Source organism: Sinohyriopsis cumingii, chromosome 4 (genome assembly GCF_028554795.1).
Source record: "Sinohyriopsis cumingii isolate HCF-2022 chromosome 4, ASM2855479v2, whole genome shotgun sequence".
In the NCBI taxonomy this organism is placed as follows: domain Eukaryota; kingdom Metazoa; phylum Mollusca; class Bivalvia; order Unionida; family Unionidae; genus Sinohyriopsis; species Sinohyriopsis cumingii.
Genome location: NC_142964.1, coordinates 63,581,263 through 63,602,323, shown reverse-complemented (window position 1 = coordinate 63,602,323; position 21,061 = coordinate 63,581,263). Strand labels below are relative to the sequence as shown.

The following is a 21,061-nucleotide window of genomic DNA, read 5'->3' as shown; positions in this document are numbered from 1 at the left end:
TTCTCTACATGAAATGGGTTTTGCATAATCATGCTAACAAGGTTTTCATTTACAAAAATCATGTCCCCAAAAAGAGCCCCCAAAGCTGATAAAATATGATTAATCAGATATGCATGCAAACATTTTCATTGTATTTTATATGTGTACATCAGGTGGTTTTTCCACAAGAATGCTAACAAGGATTTCACCCAAAAGTTTTAAAATTTGTTCAAAAAGAAAAAGGGCAAAACTGCCCTTGCTGCTAATAGTGGGCTCATAAAAATTGTAGATAGGCATGTAGTACACTGATCTGAATCTCAGCTAGAAATGTGTTGACTGATGTTTAGTCCAAAATCTCAACTAGAAATGTGTTTACTGATGTTTAGTCCAAAATCTCAACTAGAAATGTGTTCACTGATGTTTAGTCCAAAATCTCAACTAGAAATGTGTTGACTGATGTATAGCCCAAAATCTCAACTAGAAATGTGTTGACTGATGTATAGTCCAAAATCTCAACTAGAAATGTGTTGACTGATGTATAGCCCAAAATCTCAACTAGAAATGTGTGACTGATGTATAGTCCAAAATCTCAACTAGAAATGTGTTCACTGATGTAAAGTCCAAAACTCTCAACTAGAGATGTGTTGACTGATGTATAGTCCAAAATCTCAACTAGAAATGTGTGACTGATGTATAGTCCAAAATCTCAACTAGAAATGTGTTCACTGATGTATAGTCCAAAAATCTCAACTAGAGATGTGTTCACTGATGCATAGTCCAAAATCTCAACTAGAAATGTGTTGACTGATGTATAGTCCACAATCTCAACTAGAAATGTGTTGACTGATGTATAGTCCAAAATCTCAACTAGAAATGTGTTGACTGATGTATAGTCCAAAATCTCAGCTAGAAATGTGTGACTGATGTATAGTCCAAAATCTCAACTAGAAATGTGTTGACTGATGTATAGCCCAAAATCTCAACTAGAAATGTGTTGACTGATGTATAGTCCAAAATCTCAACTAGAAATGTGTTGACTGATGTATAGCCCAAAATCTCAACTAGAAATGTGTGACTGATGTATAGTCCAAAATCTCAACTAGAAATGTGTTCACTGATGTAAAGTCCAAAACTCTCAACTAGAGATGTGTTGACTGATGTATAGTCCAAAATCTCAACTAGAAATGTGTGACTGATGTATAGTCCAAAATCTCAACTAGAAATGTGTTCACTGATGTATAGTCCAAAAATCTCAACTAGAGATGTGTTCACTGATGCATAGTCCAAAATCTCAACTAGAAATGTGTTGACTGATGTATAGTCCAAAATCTCAACTAGAAATGTGTTGACTGATGTATAGTCCAAAATCTCAACTAGAAATGTGTTGACTGATGTATAGTCCAAAATCTCAGCTAGAAATGTGTGACTGATGTATAGTCCAAAATCTCAACTAGAAATGTGTTGACTGATGTATAGTCCAAAATCTCAACTAGAAATGTGTTGACTGATGTATAGCCCAAAATCTCAACTAGAAATGTGTGACTGATGTATAGTCCAAAATCTCAACTAGAAATGTGTTCACTCATGTATAGTCCAAAAATCTCAACTAGAGATGTGTTGACTGATGTATAGTCCAAAATCTCAACTAGAAATGTGTGACTGATGTATAGTCCAAAATCTCAACTAGAGATGTGTTCACTGATGTATAGTCCAAAATCTCAACTAGAAATGTGTTGATTGATGTATAGTGCAAAATCTCAACGAGAAATGTGTTGACTGATGATTAGTCCAAATTCTCAACTAGAAATGTGTTGACTGATGTACAGTCCAAAATCTCAACTAGAAATGTGCTGACTGATGTATAGTCCAAAAGCTCAACTAGAAATGTGTACACTCATGTAAAGCCCATAATCTCAACTAGAAATGTTTTCACTGATGTAAAACCCACGATCTCAACAAGAAATGTGTATAACAATGTAATGCCCCTGATCTCAATTAGAAATTAATATACTGATGTAAATCCCCTGATCTCAACTGGAAATGTGTACACTGATGTAAAGTCCCTGATCTCAACTAGAAATGTGCACAATGATGTACAGCTCCTGATCTCAACAATAAATGTGTACACTGAAGAAATGCCCCTGATCTAAACAAGAAATGTGTACAATATGTAAAGCCCTGATCTGAACTAGAAATGTGTATAATGATGTAAAGCCACTAATCTCAATTAGAAATGTATATTATGATGTAAAGCCATTAATCTCACTTAGGAATGTGTATTATGTTGTAAAGTCCTAATCTCAATTACAAATGTGTATAATGATGTAAAGCCCCTGATCTCAACTAGAAATGTGTATACTGACGTAAAGCCCCTGATCTGAACTAGAAATGTGTATTATGATGTAAAGCCCCGATCTGAACTAGAAATGTGGATAATGCTGTAAAGCCACTAATCTCAATTAGAAATGTGTATAATGATGTAAAGCCACTAATCTCAATTAGAAAAGTGTATAATGATGTAAAGCCCCTGATCTCAATTAGAAATGTGTATAATGATGTAAAGCCACTAATCTCAATTAGAAATGTGTATAATGATGTAAAGCCTCTGATCTCAACTAGAAATGTGTATAATGATGTAAAGCCCCTGATCTCAACTAGAAATGTGGTTAATGATGTAAAGCCCCTGATCTCAACTAGAAATGTGTATAATGATGTAAAGCCCCTGATCTGAACTAGAAATGTGTATAATGATATAAAGCCCCCAATCTCAACTAGAAATGTGCATAATGATGTAAAGCCCCTAATCTCAATTAGAAATGTGTATAATGATGTAAAGCCACTAACCTCAATTAGAAATGTGTATAATGATGTAAAGCCACTAATCTCAATTAGAAATGTATATAATGATGTAAAGCCCCTGATCTCAATTAGAAATGTGTATAATGATGTAAAGCCCCTGATCTGAACTAGAAATGTGTATAATGATGTAAAGCCCCTGATCTCAACTAGAAATGTGGATAATGATGTAAAGCCACTAATCTCAATTAGAAATGTATATAATGATGTAAAGCCCCTGATCTCAGTTAGAAATGTGTATAATGATGTAAAGCCACTGATCTGAACTATAAATGTGTATAATGATGTAAAGCCGATAATCTCAACTAGAAATGTGGATAATGATGTAAAGCCACTAATCACAATTAGAAATGTGTATTATGATGTAAAGCCCCTGATCTCAATTAGAAATGTGTATAATGATGTAAAGCCACTGATCTGAACTAGAAATGTGTATAATGATGTAAAGCCCCTGATCTCAACTAGAAATGTGGATAATGATGTAAAGCCACTAATCTCAATTAGAAATGTATATAATGATGTAAAACCCCTGATCTCAGTTAGAAATGTGTATAATGATGTAAAGCCACTGATCTGAACTAGAAATGTGTATAATGATGTAAAGCCCCTGATCTCAACTAGAAATGTGGATAATGATGTAAAGCCACTAATCTCAATTAGAAATGTGTATTATGATGTAAAGCCCCTGATCTCAATTAGAAATGTGTATAATGATGTAAAGCCCCTGATCTCAATTAGAAATGTGTATAATGATGTAAAGCCCCTGATCTCAATTAGAAATGTGTATGATGATGTAAAACCCCTGATCTGAACTAGAAATGTGTATAATGATGTAAAGCCCCCAATCTCAACTAGAAATGTGCATAATGATGTAAAGCCCCTAATCTCAATGAGAAATGTGTATAATGATGTAAAGCCCCTAATCTCAATGAGAAATGTTTACAATGACGTAAAGCCCCTAATCTCAACAACAGATGTGTAAACTGAGGCAATTAAGCACCATGAAACATTTTGACATCATGAGGACACTTCCTACAAAGGAGGTTCTCCCAGGAATGAAAAGTAGCAATTATGGCCTTCATTTGCAGGTGTATCTCCCCTCCAGCTCACAAAGCTGCTGGTCATATTGAAGCAAGGCAAAAGGTTGGCACCTCAATTACGCATAAAGGCTGATTCAAGATGTGTCTTAACTTGGTCAAAATCAGTACATGCTGAGTTTTTGGAAAACAAAGCCACCTTGGAGATAGACTCAAGAATCCAACAATTCATACAATTTGTTTGTCAGGAAGGCAAACTAAACTAGAAACTCAAAACAAACAAAAAAAGGTGTGGGCAAATTGAACTGCCTGCTTCACCACATACTCTATATCGCCTCAAAACAGCAGTAAAGAACCAAACTGTAGGACCTCTGAGTGTTTGGGCTTGAGTGAAAATGAGTGAAAAAAGTATTGCCGTCTTCTCAAATCTATGTTTCTTAAGGTGGTCATGGCATCTGCCACAGTGTGGTGAGCTGCCCTGTTAACAACTTGCACAATAATGTATGTAGATTCCCAAGCATTAACATAGTCTACTTTCTCTTCAAATCGAAAAAGTCAAGCAAATATGAGGTAGCTATTACATTTCTCAACAATTCCAATGTTGCCTGGAACACTCAAAGGTCAGTTTTATAGAAAAGTGAGCAAACATGTTCACTGCTGTTATATCTTTGTATAGACTTGGTATATTTACATGTCATGTGCCTGAGTGTATTCTATACCAGTGTGTGGGTGTGTGTGATTTGGATTTTTAACGAAGCTTTTAACAATTTTTCAGTCATATCACTACGATGTCTGCAGTGTGGCAGTTTATAGTGATGTCTAGCACTGGGGCATCATGCCACAGACATGTGGCATGATGTCCCACCCAGTCACATTATCCTGACACCTGGCCGACCAGTCCTAACACTAACCTCTTAATGCTGAGCGCCAAGCAAGGCAGCTGTTAGTACCTTTTTTGTAAGTCTTTGGTATGACTTGGCCGGGGATCGAACATACGACCTCCCGCATCCGAGGCGGATGCTCTAACCACTAGGCCACCAGAGCGGTTACCAGTGTGTGGAACAAGTTGCTGGAAACTGGCTTTTGGAGAAGAAAGATTTGGAGTTATCAGGGTCTCAAATCTTGTCAGAGAGATGACCAGTAATGTCTTTGATCTTTGGAGATTGTGGAAGCAGATGGAAGGCAAAGTGGTAGTTCTTATCATCCATGTCCACAGAGACCATGACCCAGTGCACCTGGTTCAATGATGCTGGTGGCAACCACTTGGTCATTTACAAAATTCGTAAGGTCTCCTTGACTGCATCTTTAGAGCTATCTTTTGCACTGTAGGATCAAGGTTTATAACATAAGTTAACTTATTCCTGCATACAATTTATAGGGTTTCCTCATCCAGGAAGCATTTCAAATCTTCAACCCCATATGGGCATAGGGATATAAAATTGGCCAGATGTGCTTTCCTGTACTTCATAAGAGGTGACTAATGGAGGTAAGAGTCACAGTGGCTCAGTGGTTACCATCACTGACTCACAAATGAGTGGTATGGGGTAGAATCCTACCATCAGATTAGCCTGGGTCAGTTACCATAGTGTGTTCTTGGACAAGGTACTTTACTCCAATTGCCCTGGCAAATTCTGGCAAGGCTGGTAGAAAAGCCCATGTGCCAAGACTTAGGCCTTGCTTTGGTATGCAAGAGGATTTATGCCCAATGGGCTGCTAAAAAGCGTGATCAATATCTTCAGTCACCTCCAAGTCAGTAGGTGGGGTGACAGGCAAGAAAGAAAAATGTCTGAAGCCAACATCTCCCAACTGGTCTCTTGGATCAATCTCATCTGAAAGTTGTGCAGCCAATGAGAAAATGGCAAAATGACTGAATCAATAATATCCATCTATTCTTCCTGCTGTCCAGCAGTTACAGTTGCATACAGCAATTTCTGAGCAATCTTGTGAAGGGAGTGGCTACAATAGCACTATACTGGTAACTGACTGTGCTGGGATGAAGGCTCAGGAATTAGACATCTATAGACTTCAACCTTGAGTGCTTTCCCCTGCCAATCATTTGATTTTATGGAACAGAGGAACAAGTTCTGACCAGTATGTGTAGCCACTCTGGGAATATTTGTACTTACCCTGGGTATATTTGTACTAACCCTGGGTATATTTGTACTAACCATGGGTATATTTGTACTTACCCTAGGTATATTTGTACTTACCCTGGGTATATTTGTACTTACCCTGCATATATTTGTACTTATTCTGGGTATATTTGTACTAACCCTGGGTATATTTGTACTTACACTGGGTATATTTGTACTTACCCTGGGTATAGTTGTACTTACCCTGGGTATATTTGTACTTACGCTGGGTATATTTGTACTTACCCTGGGTATAGCTGTACTTACCCTGGGTTTAGCTGAAGTACATTTAGTACACATGAAATAATCTCATGAGTATCCTCTGAGATCTTGAACTTGACACATGATGCATCTAATCACCAATGTGTACCTATATCACTGGTGCAAAACAACTAAATCAAATAATGAACCACAAAATGATGCAAATTGTACTCTAATTAATGCACTCAAGATGTAATATATGCTATATAACAACACTGTTATGGCATACAAACATCAAAAATTTAAACACAGCATGGTGAGAGAATAAGTATAGAATATTGAAAGAATGTGCAAAATATTGTGATGAAAATGAAGAAAAAAAACAACATTACCAATGCATTAAGCACAGATAAAAGAAGCAAAACAATACCAAACATTGCAGACAGATGGCTGAAAATTCCAAAAGATTTTGGGAGGTAGACCAGTACGATGTGTCCTGTACCAAGTTAAAGTTTAAACTGAAAAACATCTGCTATACAATTGAAAGAGTTACTTCCATATAAACTATTTTTAGCAATGAGAAATAAGCATTCTTCACCTTGCTGGAGTTCTGGATTTAGGAAATTTCAGAAGTTCCTGTCATAAATGTAACATTAGGAATGAACATCTACTACCTCCTAACATAAATTAGATTGGTAAATGTATTTGATTTCTGCATTATTATATTCATAACATCTCAGATATCCTTCACTACATTTCTACACTATATTCATGACATCTCAGATATCCTTCACAACATTTTTTGCACTACATTCAAGACCATTCAGATATCACCTCATTTCTACACTACATTCATGACAGTTCAGATATCTATCACCACATTTCTGCACTACATTCATGACATCTCAGGTATACTTTGCCACATTTCTACACTATATTCATGACATCTCAGATATCCTTCACCTCATTTCTACACTATATTCATGACATCTCAGATATCCTTCACAACATTTTCTGCACTACATTTAAGACCATTCAGATATCCTTCACCTCATTTCTACACTACATTCATGACAGTTCAGATATTTATCACCACATTTCTGCACTATATTCATGACATCTCAGATATCCTTCACCTCATTTCTACACTATATTCATGACATCTCAGATATCCTTCACAACATTTTTTGCACTACATTCAAGACCATTCAGATATCCTTCACCTCATTTCTACACTACATTCATGACATCTCAGATATCCTTCACCTCATTTCTACACTATATTCATGACATCTCAGATATCCTTCACAACATTTTTTGCACTACATTCAAGACCATTCAGATATCACCTCATTTCTACACTACATTCATGACAGTTCAGATATCTATCACCACATTTCTGCACTACATTCATGACATCTCAGATATCCTTCACCTCATTTCTACACTATATTCATGACATCTCAGATATCCTTCACAACATTTTCTGCACTACATTTAAGACCATTCAGATATCCTTCACCTCATTTCTACACTACATTCATGACAGTTCAGATATTTATCACCACATTTCTGCACTATATTCATGACATCTCAGATATCCTTCACCTCATTTCTACACTATATTCATGACATCTCAGATATCCTTCACAACATTTTTTGCACTACATTCAAAACCATTCAGATATCCTTCACCTCATTTCTACACTACATTCATGACATCTCAGATATCCTTCACCTCATTTCTACACTATATTCATGACATCTCAGATATCCTTCACAACATTTTTTGCACTACATTCAAGACCATTCAGATATCCTTCACCTCATTTCTACACTACATTCATGACAGTTCAGATATCCATCACCACATTTCTACACTACATTCATGACATCTCAGGTATACTTTGCCACATTTCTGCACTATATTCATGACATCTCAGGTATACTTTGCCACATTTCTGCACTATATTCATGACATCTCAGATATCCTTCACAACATTTCTTCACTTTATTCATGACATCTCAGATATCCTTTATGTCATTTCTGTATTATATTCATGATTTATCCTTCACTTTATTTCTGCATTATTTTCATCACATCTCAGATATTCTTCATGTCATTTATGTATTATTATATTCATGATATCTCTGATATCCTTTACCTAATTACTGCATTATTAAGTGGGATGATTAAGGTTACACAACACTGATACCGTAAAAGACATCATGCTGATATCATAGAGCCTACTCGTAAAAATAGGAAGTGTTGATAATACAGCCTACACATTTCTAGCTACACTACAGATATGATAGGCAAGGAAACTTTTGAGTATGAAGCCAGCACCCAGGCAAGCCATTTATCAGAGAAAGCCAGTAAATATAAAACACTTACTCAACAAATGAAAAAATACTTTGTGGACTTTAGAAATTACAAAACATTCACATAGAAGCAAGCACACTCCTGAAAATTGTAGGATGATTCACAGGAATACATATACTTAACATATTGACATATGCTACTAAATAACTTAAACACAACATGTGTTTTTTTTAAAAAGTTTTTTAATTTTTAATCCGAACATTTTTTAAAAAGTTGGATATGGCTCAAATATGTTTCACAACATGCCATTTGGCCACTGCTTTATTATATGTGACAGGTTTCAAACATGTGCTTTAAAGATCAAAAAATAATTATATTTGTAATACTCACCATTAATTTGTGACAGAAACAACTGTTTTGTAAAAAAAAAAAAAAAGATAACGTTTTGATCTGTTTTGTCACAAATAATAAAAATAGTGTTGATATCTTCAAAGTCTTATTTTGCTTCCAATGGAATTTCTGCATATTCCTTACTGATGGAAACTACTGACGTACCATTACAGTTAAAAAAGTACTGTGGTATGTACCACTAGAAAGAGACAATGCAGTAAACCGGTACACTAGCAATACAGTACACCCCTAGTATTCAATATAAAGCTTGCATGACATTTTAAAGATATTAGGGGCCCCTAGTGGCCGAGTGGTCTAAAGCACTATCCATCACGGATCACTGCCATCTCACCTCTATCTGCGTAGGTTCGAGTCTTGGTCTCGGCCAATGTGGATAAGTGAGAAAGCTTGCCGGTAGTTTCTCGTGGGTTGGTGGTTCTTTCCGGGGTTTTCCCAGGTTCTTCCTCCACCATTAATACTGGCCACCATGTATAGCCTATCTTGTGCTGAAAAATGGCGTTAAACCCTACAACAATAACAATAACAAAAAATAAAGATATTAAATAATGCAATACATAAAAATATACCCCTAACATAATATACATGACATCTTCCCTATTAAAGACATTATTTTATCAAGTTTAATGTTTAAAATATATGTGTATTAAATGAGTCATTAAAAGTGAAATTCTTACTTTCCAAAAACAATAACAAAAATTACACTATATCAATAGGAACATGGATTTATGTGTAGATAAATGACACAACACATGAGTATCATTCCAACCAATTAATTATTTGCAGGGAATACAGAAAAGACAATTACTAATAAATGGATTACAATTAAAAACAAATGAATAGTAAAACATAATAAATGTGACATAAAACAAAAGCAAATTAGTAAGACTGTTATGTCGATAAAAACACCAGATATTTCATAGTGGCTAACAGAGATCATTCTAGGGGGTTATCACATGTTTGGTGTTTAAATGAACCAACTATGCACTTTTGTCATGTGATGAACACCATCTTGCATTTGTTTTAAATGCATATGATATTTAAGAAACTCTAAGAGAATTTTCAGTGTTTAACTGGTTGCTTGCCAAGGACTGAAAGATTGAAAACTTGTTCAAATCATTTCATTAATTTGGAAGAAATATCCATCCATGACAGGATTCTTAGATAGTGATTTCAAAGGTGTAGGAAATGCAATCATACTGTTTGTCAAAAGCAAAGTGTTATTTTCAATACAATCTGTTATGCACATAACACATTTTTATAATAGGGGTAAAATGTTACAGTTTTAAGAAATTATTGTATATATAAATGGGCACTAACTTGGATACAAATCTTGATAATGCAACAAGTATATGATGTTATCATATGAGAAGAATGGCTTGAACCTGGTGATTTATGAAAGAGTAAGTAAACTTATGAACTTCAGTGGACACAAGACTGACAATTTTGTAATGTATAACTCACCTTGGCTGTTCCCTGGTCATTTACAAGAACATTCCTAGCTGCTAGGTCTCTGTGAACTACATTTTTTCCCTCTAAGTAGGCCATGCCAGAGCACGTATCGCTGAAAATTTAAAACAAAATGGTGGTTTCATTTCCTTTCATGAGTCTTAATTTATCATTATTTTGTATTTTAAAAAATTCTTAAATTTGTTTATTTGCTTCTTAAAGTTTGCATATCTGTTGCTATTTCATTTCAAGAACTAACATCTACAGGTACCCAAAATAAAGAATATAAAAGAACAAAACTATGGCAACAACAAACAGCATTCACTCAACTGATCACACTATGTTTTCATCCAAGTGCTTCATTTTCAGTAATACTAGTTTCTAAACACTTCACACTTTATGCTCTGTTCCATATTTTTCTATCCTTACTTATCTCACAATATATCGATTTAAGGCTGTTAGTGGAAATTACAGCTACCAGATACTGTAAAACTATACAAAATGATTTGTAATTCTTTAATCTTAAAAGGTTAACATAAAAAATAAACACAGGTAGAAGCTAATATTTGATTACCGGAATGCAGTAATAAAAATGATTTATTAAACAGTCTCAATGATCTCTAGAAATCTTTTAATAAGAAAATGGGACAGTTCAACAAAAATTAGTGAAATTACTGTAATCTAATGCATCAGTAGTACTCTCAAGCTACCATATTTACCTGATTATAGACCCATCCTTAATGATAAGCCCACCCCACTGTTTACAAGAACTTCTCTCCATTATGTTAATCTGTCTATCATTGCATAAATAGATACAAAAGTAGAAGAAAATATAATGACAACATAACAGCAAAGGGATGCTACTCCATTTGATAACTACCAGTATTTGCATCTTGAAATCAACAAAATTTTTATCAAATTTTACTTTTAGATTGTGAAAAGATGTAACTAGAATTTGGAAAATAAAAACTGCTACAATTTATTCAATGTAAACATTTTGCATTTCCACATATAAACTGTAGGAAATTTTAGCTAAATTCAAGGAGTTTTTCAAACAATTTGTGGACTTTCCAAGGAAAAATCAAACACTGTACCATGTAGACACAGATCTACAATTACATAATGAATTATAAAATCATGGTCTTCACTTTGTTTTGACTATGATTACAGTGTGTGTGTGTGTGTGTGTGTGTGTGTGTGTGTGTGTGTGTGTGTAGGGTTTAACTACACAGAGCCAATTAAAAGTTAAGATTTAAAAAATATAATGGGTTACAACAACAAAATCTTCCGACAAACTCTTCCCAAAAAACATAAACAAATATTACTATAAGTAAGGTAAAGATGTTAAAATTCTGTAAAACGTGTAATAAATAAAATACAATAAGATAATAAAAAAAACATAAAATCCCATCCCCACAAAATGTCCATCATTCACTCAGCACTACTGCTGCTAAGTAATGCACTTCCATCATCTGGCAATCTGCTGATTTTGAATATTATGACTATGCTGACCAGCTCAGTGGACACCTGAATATTTGTTAAAAGTCTAACAAAACTGTTCCATACACATGTCCCCATTATATTTGTTGTGATGACTTATTCAGATCATACTAATATATGTTTTGGTTGTAATTTTAACTAGGTAAAATTCTTGGTAACAAGAGTCCTTTGATGGCACTGATGCTCTAGAGACCAAAAAGAATCTGCAAGAATTCATTGTAAGACCATTTAAGCTTCTTTTTAACTGCTGAGTGTTGAAACCACTTTTGATATTCTTGAGTGGTATGGTTTTCAAATTAGCCCATGTGGCAGCCATACTGGATTAAAAACTAGTACCATTTTCATTTAGGACCAACTAGATATCATCAATTATCTTCTTGTGAAGGTCCATGTCGATGTGACTTTCCATTTAGGAGTAGTAGCAATAACAACATGACTGGATACACAGGATTCGATGAATTAGATTATAGTTTGGTAGTAGAATGAAGAAACAATTGCATTCATCTCAGATAAAACTTCGGTCCATTTGCCTCAACACAGAGATTTCTTTGAAAAAGTTCTTAATGCTTCTATATCTCTGATTTCAGTGTATTATCATGTCGGACATATTCATAAGTGTTTGAAGTATGGGGCTTCTGAGAGGTTTCCATGGCACAGTATCAGGGCTTCCTTCAGTTGCCATACTTTCTTAACTTCCAAATTGAAGATCTTGAAAGAATTGTCACATCTGTTTGAAAGTCTAGCAGATTAATTCATTCTGTTAGTCTTGTAGATTCATTCATTTTGTAAGTCTTGTAAGTTCATTCATTCATTTTGTAAGTCTTGTAAGTTCATTCATTCATTTGGAAGAAGGTAGATTCATTCATTTGGAAGTCTAGTAGATTCATTCATTTTGTAAGTCTAGTTGATTCATTCATTTGGAAGTCTAGTAGATTCATTCATTTGGAAGTCTAGTAGATTCATTCATTTTGTAAGTCTAGTTGATTCATTCATTTGGAAGTCTAGTAGATTCATTCATTTGGAAGTCTAGTAGATTCATTCATTTTGTACATCTAGTAGATTCATTTATTTGGAAGTCTTGTAGATTCATTCATTTATTTGGAAGTCTAGTGGATTCATTCATTTGGAAGTCTAGTAGATTCATTCATCTGGAACTCTAGTAGATTCATTCATTTGGAAGTCAAATAGATTCATTCAATTTCTCTTTGTTCAGACTTGTGCAGACATTATCAGTGGAGCCAGTGGTTAGATGCTCTTTTTGTGAGCCAGATCAAGCCAGTTTTTCACTAGTAGTGTTAGGTTTCTTATTTGTCACACTGTTGTACTGACTGCTGCAGGCAGCAGTTCCTTTTCTCCAAATCCAACCAGTTTTCCATCAGTAGTCACACTTTCACATTGATAAATTGCTTCATCTGTTTTATTCTCAGTTTGTGTGGCTGCTCTCACAGATTTGGGAAACATCAAGACTAAATTTGGTCTTGTACTGTGACCAAGTAATGTCTTTCTAGGTTATATAGAAAGATTCTTCTCCATTCCAGCTGTGTTCATCTTGGATTTGCAGGCAGTGATGAGTGGAGCTGTGACTTCAACAAACATCCAGGCCTCAGTGAAGCTCAAAAACTTTCTCATGTTTTACCAGTTGCATTTCCTTTTTCAATTCAAAGTAGTCTGTGGCATAAGCTCTGTCAATTCACTCATAAGATTAATTTAATTGTATGGATCTAACAATTCACTCACCAGACTAATCTAACTGCATGAAACTAACTGCATGGTGATCCATAATTACCCAAAAACTCACATCTGGCGCAAATTGGATTTATCTTGCAGTCATCTTTGTTTTGACCACAAATCTAGCAGTGAAAGCACTATATTGGATTATTATGCAATGGTCTAATGGAATCTGGCAGTGAAGGCACTATATTGGATTATTATGACATGGTCTACTGGAACCTGGCAGTGAAGGCACTATATTGGATTATTATGAAATGGTCTAATGGAATCTGGCAGTGAAGGCACTATATTGGATTATTATGAAATGGTCTAATGGAATCTGGCAGTGAAGGCACTATATTGGATTATTATGAAATGGTCTAATGAAATCTGGCAGTGAAGGCACTATATTGGATTATTATGAAATGGTCTAATGGAATCTGGCAGTGAAGGCACTATATTGGATTATTATGAAATGGTCTAATGAAATCTAACAGTGAAGGCACTATATTGGATTATTATGAAATGGTCTAATGGAATCTGGCAGTGAAGGCACTATATTGGATTATTATGAAATGGTCTAATGGAATCTGGCAGTGAAGGCACTATATTGGATTATTATGAAATGGTCTAATGGAATCTGGCAGTGAAGGCACTACATTGGATTATTATGAAATGGTCTAATGGAATCTGGCAGTGAAGGCACTATATTGGATTATCATGAAATGGTCTAATGGAATGATTAAGAACCTAACTTTGACTGATGCAGACAAAATGGTACAGTTGAACATCAATATGTAAGTGTCGCTGGGAGAAAAAAAAATTGCCATTTCATCAAATACTGTTTCATTTCACCTGATACATATTCTTAGATCAACGATTTTTCAGTATCTTTGACTCACAGCAGCCAAAACAATCCACAGATTACACAACATCTCCACATCAATATAAAGGTCCATGTGCAAATAACTTCATGGGTACCTAAACAATCCTTACTCAACTGACACTTGCCACTGCCCTTAAAAGCATCATCATTTGCAATGTTTCCAAGCATAACAGCATAAATTTCCTTAATCACAATGGTGGCCTAATCAACCTGGCCACATTCTGACCACCTGTCAACCTAAAACATAACATAACAAACTGACTAATTAGACTGGCCACATTCTGACCACCTATCAACCTGAAACATGTCATGACTAGATGACTAATCAGACTGGCCACACTCTGACCACCTGTCAACCTGAAACATGGCATGACTAGCTGACTAATCAGACTGGCCACATTCTGACCACCTGTCAACCTGAAACACGTCATGACTAGATGACTAATCAGACTGGCCACATTCTGACCACCTGTCAACCTGAAATATGGCATGACTAGCTGACTAATCTGACTGGCCACACTGACCACCTGTCAACCTGAAACATGTCATGACTAGATGACTAATCAGACTGGCCACATTCTGACCACCTGTCAACCTAAAACACGTCATGACTAGATGACTAATCAGACTGGCCACACTCTGACCACCTGTCAACCTGAAACACGTCATGACTAGATGACTAATCAGACTGGCCACATTCTGACCTGTCAACCTGAAATATGGCATGACTAGCTGACTCTGACTGGCCACACTGACCACCTGTCAACCTGAAACATGTCATGACTAGATGACTAATCAGACTGGCCACATTCTGACCACCTGTCAACCTGAAATATGGCACGACTAGCTGACTAATCAGACTGGCCACACTCTGACCACCTGTCAACCTGAAACACGTCATGACTAGATGACTAATCAGACTGGCCACATTCTGACCACCTGTCAACCTGAAATATGGCATGACTAGCTGACTAATCTGACTGGCCACACTGACCACCTGTCAACCTGAAACATGTCATGACTAGATGACTAATCAGACTGACCACATTCTGACCACCTGTTACATGCTCGGTGATTACTGAAAAGAAGCAGAGGAAATCTGAACATACAGTTTATGTTACATCTGTCACAGGGGCCCCGAGTGGCCGAGTGGTCTAAAGCGCTCTCCGTTACGGATCACTGTCATCTCACCTCTGCCTGCGTGGGATCGAGTCCAGGATTCGGCCAATGTGGGTATGTGAGAAAGCTTGCCAGTAGCTTCTCGTGGGTCGGTGGTTCTTCTCGGGGTTTTCCTGGGTTCTTCCTCCACCATTAATACTGGCCACCATGCATAGCCTATTGTGTGCTGAAAAATGGCGTTAAACCCAACAACAACAACAACAACATCTGTTACATAACCTTTTCCCAACTAATGACCTTGACCCTTGAGCTCAGGACTTGACTACTGCATGGCAAGGTGCAAACCTGGGTGAAGTTTCATCAAAATAACTTTATAAAGCAATAGCCTGGAAAAAGTCAGCAGTCCACCCATTTTGTAACCACATTTTTTTGCCCCTGAGACAGCAAGTATGACTGAATATACTGAACACTGTCAAATCAAGATAGAATGAGGTTTCATAAAAAAATATCTGTATTAGTCCAAAAGTTAAAACCATACAAAAATAATCACTGATTTATAGATTTCCTAGCTATGCCCGTAACCTTGAGGATAGGAGAATGACTATGGTGTGTGACACATTGTCCAGTCAAGATATATTACTGGTTAAAGTTTCATTACAATATCTTCAGTGGCTCAAACGCTATACAACAAATAAGGAAAAAAGTCAAAATTAAATTTGTCTTTACTATAACCTTGACACTAAAGAAGGGGGCATGGCTAGGATATGTAACACACCATCTTGTCATGGTTTTTACCTGGGCAAAATTTCAGTAAAATATCTTCAGCCATTCAATATGTTTACAGCTGACAAGGATGCATACAGATCACAGACATTATCTCTTGCTGTGACCTTGCTCCTGTTGAAGGAGGTGAGGATATAGACTGTTACATGCCATCTAGTCATGATAATTAATTAGACAAAGTTTTGTTCAAATATCTTCAATCATTCAAAGATTTACAGCAGATAAGTCACACAATTACATTTTCACTGTGACCATGACCTTGAGCAGCGGTAAAATGTGACACATCATCTAGTCCTAATTACAAGAAAATCTCTCGATAATTACAAACTTGTAAGCTATAAAAGCAAATATTAACAACACCACCACACTATGCCCTACTTAAGATGGATGTATAAAGGAACTAAAAATTAAGGAGCTTTATTACACGATTTTATGAAAGTGTCATTATTACAGTGAGGTATTTGTCAATTCCTTCAGTTCTTTTGGACAAACATCACTTGAAATTCATAAGTGAGGATGGACTCAACACAAAATATTCAAATAAGTAAATATTTACAGCAGAGATAGCCATCAGACAACTTACGTGGCATAATTGATTTGATCTGTTTTAGTTACATGATTTCTTCCTCTAGATCTAAGGTAGTCAACAAGATTGCCTTTGCCCATGTATTCTGTCACCAGGTGTATTGTGTCTCCCAGTACCACACCAATTAAAGAGACAAGGTTGGGATGTCGCAAGGACCTAAACAAGGATAAAATATTAGTTAAATCTTTCTCATTTCAGTATATACATAGCAAAATGATTTTTGTAAAGAAAGAAAATAACACTGTCAACAATAAATTAAACTAGAGGAATTGTGAGCAATTTGTTCACGCAAGCATGCCCACATCTTTGCATAACTCTTATGAAATTAATGCAACTGGACAAAATGCATGTCTTCTGATGATAACCATCATATATACTAAATTTCATGGCAACCTACTGACAACTTCAGGACTTGATGCAAGATTTCTGTCACATATTGCAAGTATAAAAAGAGCATTAACTCTTACAGAAAATAGGACAGCAAGATTTCTCAATATGATTTCTTAAGATGATGACGAGAAGTTTCAATGAGAAATATCTGACTTACACTGCACATTGCTGTAGGATACATGGGCAATAATTATATAATGAATTGCTTTATTCAAGAAACGTGTTGCTAACATATTCTATTGATTCCCACTAACATTCATTCAATGCACTCCATTGTAATTTATTAATAAAGCAAATAATGTTGAAACAACAGTTTACTGGTCATAATTTAATTGGCTCTTGAGAAAACCATCTTTCAATTCTTTCAGCCAAACAGCAATCTTCCCTTTTATAAGTATCCTTCATTCTTCACCATTGCTGCTGTGTGTGTGTGTGTGTGTGATTTGGATTTTTAACATAGCTTTAATAATTTTTCAGTCATATCACTACAATGTCTGCAGTGTGGCAGCTTATAGTGATGTCTGGCAATGGGGCGTCATGCTGCCGACATGCAGCATGATGTCCAACGAGTCACATTACTTGTCTAGAAATGGCTGTCTGACTAAAATGGATTAATGAGTACAAAAGTTGGTGGAAATTGTGGACATGCTTCAAATTTTTTATTCAGATGTAAAATATGTGACCTGGACCAACATAACATTGTCTGACCTGTCGAAAAATCACAGAATTTTTCATTCTTCAGTTTTCACAGGTCTAACTTGTAAAGATGTGTAATGCTTCCTTGAAAGAAACATTTCTCCAAATTAAATGGTACCTAGATTACTGAAAAGTGTCACTATCAATGCCAATACCATTAAGAAATTGAGGGCTAGGCGTGAAACTGCAACGTGTTGAGTTATGAACCTTGGCTCTTATCATATCTTTATCCAAGGGACCATGTCTTTGCACCGAACATATTTTCAGAACTGTGAGCCATATTACTGTCCAGCTGTAGTTGGGGTAACTGGTTATTTTCACACAAATGTAAGGAGAAGTGTACGTGTTGAGTAAAGTGAGGATACGGATGAGTAACTGCTGTTGTGACTCATTCATCCAAGAGTTTCTCCAAGCCTGGTTGATTTTTACAGTTTGCTTGTAATATCAACCGTGATCACAACCTTTTGGCAGATCATTTATTTCTCTTTTCTAGTGACAACATTATTATATTTTTAAGTCTTTGATGATAAAGTTTAGCTTGCAGTTTCTGAAGTGCTCACAAAGAAGCAAGCTTTGGCATTAAATGTCTTTTCACTCAATATTTCTGTGTATAAAAAGGAATATTTAAGGCATTGATATGAAGACTAGGGGGTCAAAAATTCACACACATGCACACACACACATACACATACACACACTATAAAGTTATAAAGACAAACAAGTCAGCTGTAGAAAATGGTGCATATCCCCTCAAAAAAATGAGCATGGAAATATAAGAGGTCAATACAATGGACTCCATTGATGCAGCTTTCAGCTTGTTCCATATTAAACAAGAAGTACTTAAAACAATTATTACATATTTAATATTCATTTTTATGTATACAAAATCTGTGACATACGCATAAATAGTTGAGTACCTGTACTCACCAGCTGAATCTGTTTTATCCAAAATAGTTATTCAATCAAAAATGTACATAAATAAACATAATTTCTGTAATACAAATATTTGCAATGTCCATTCCAATCTTAATTTCTTCCAAATACATTCAAACAAACTTTTTAAAGAGGTGTTTTTTCCCCGCAACATTTGTATTTGCTGGATGTGTCCAAAGGACCTGAAAATGCACAATTCAGACATTGAGAATTTCAAAAAAGATACCTGCATTCAGACTTGAAAAGCACATGTACTTGATCTCAGCTTTCATAGAAAGTCAAAGGGATGCTCATGTGATGAGAATTCAACAGGTATGTGTACATGAAAACTGTCTCAACCCAGTTTACTAGTAAACCATTTCACTGTGTGGGTTCAGAGCAAGTGCCTTAAAAAATGTAGTCATTCTCTATATGACAGAAGAAAACATAAATAAATAAATAAACCTGGTACTCCTTGACACGTTTGTTTTATAACTATGACTTTGCTTCACTGCAGAGCAAAAAGCAGGGACTAGAATGTTTGATTATATTAGCCAATTTCTTCACACCTATAACTTAAATGATTTTGTTCCAATCAGTGTTAACACTGGAAGGACAGTTTCCTTGGTATACATGAATGATCTGAAGATAGAAAATAAAAAGGATTATGATTATATGGTGTGGGGGTTGTTTTACATGCATGACAGTTTGGTCCATAGTAGGTATTGATGATGGTTGATTAAACAGGTAATGATAATCTATTTTGTTTTCACTTAAAATGGTAGCAGGGTTCCTGCAGACTCAAAAAAAAAACAAAAAACAAATTCCATGACTTTTCCAAGACTTTTCAAGGGCTATTTCACAAAATTCAAGGATAATATTTTTTGCATTGTCAAGTAAAATTAATCATCATGTTCAAAACAAGGTTTTTGAATATTTGCTTGGTGATCTATTGGCAGTAATAAATTTTTTTAAAAATTACATTGTCAAAAATTCCAAGACTTTTCCAAAACTTTTTAAGCTTTTGAGAAATTCCATGACTTTTCAAGGCCCTTGAAATTTATTGTTTTAATTCCAAAACTTTTCCAGGATTCCAGGACATGCCTGTGGCAGGTAAATTAATTGATTTATAAATTTAATTAGGAGGCTTTTTTCGACCACCACCTTGCTTGCATGACTCGTGAACACTAAATCTTGAAGCTAATTTTATTTTTTAAACTCTGGACTTAATCCTGTCTGGGACTTCAAGCTTCTCTTGTCAAGTAGCAGCTTTATTTTTCTATATCCTCTTATCCATTGTAAATACCCACTAATTAACACTCTGACCCCTGTATGTCTGAATGACTATCAGAAGAAGAATTGTTGTGGAGTAACGGGGTTCTTTTTTTATAGGAAATGCAGAATAGTATTTGCTGGTCAACTGTGTAACAATTCAAAACACCACAAAGCCATGTGGTTGCAAGTTTCTCATTTTTTTCTTCTTTTTAAAAATAAATAATTATCCCATAATTTGAACAACCTTTAGTAGTGAGATTATATGTAATTACATACGTCATTAATGAAGCTTCCTCCAGAAACTGCTGTGCTGCTTTGTTCTTGTCCCTAAGTGATTTAATTGCTACAGGAATGTCTTTGTAAACTCCCTTACAGACCACTGCAACATAAAACAGAAAAGAATTAGCCTAATATTCAATACATATGAGGTTCAAGGGATAAACCTAAAACAATCCTATTGCATGTTTATCATTGTACCTTTACACAATTCAAATGCAAGAGTATACATGCATACTAGATTTCATTCAAGACTTTAAATTATTAGGACCTGAGTCTGCAATACTAGGATTATTTGGGATTTAATTTGTAATACCATAAGCTCCTATTTATTACATTTTCACTTTGCATTTGAGGGAAATAAATTATTTGTTGAATTTTACAAAGCACGATATTTTTTACACTTTTTCTTACTTATTTTAGGAGCATAGACACATAACAACATACAGATATATACTCACTTTATTTAATTGTTTTAGTAACAATTTAACAAGAATAAGTCACAAGGCAATTTTGAGTCTGAATGCACACCTTACGGAAGGG

General features: G+C 35.3%; 1 protein-coding gene across 2 annotated transcripts in view; it reads right to left on the bottom strand.

Annotated features, from left to right (window-relative positions):
* The window catches only part of LOC149801330 (tyrosine-protein kinase CSK-like), a 72,673-nt gene that overhangs the window by 27,820 nt on the left and 23,792 nt on the right, over positions 1-21,061 (bottom strand). For both annotated transcript variants that reach the window (XM_089955378.1, XM_089955379.1), the window contains exons 6-8: positions 20,519-20,621; positions 16,967-17,125; positions 10,401-10,500 (exon numbers count right to left, since the gene is read on the bottom strand). In XM_089955378.1, coding sequence (XP_089811504.1) covers positions 10,401-10,500; positions 16,967-17,125; positions 20,519-20,621 — 362 coding nt within the window. The remainder of the gene's footprint in view (positions 1-10,400; positions 10,501-16,966; positions 17,126-20,518; positions 20,622-21,061) is intronic.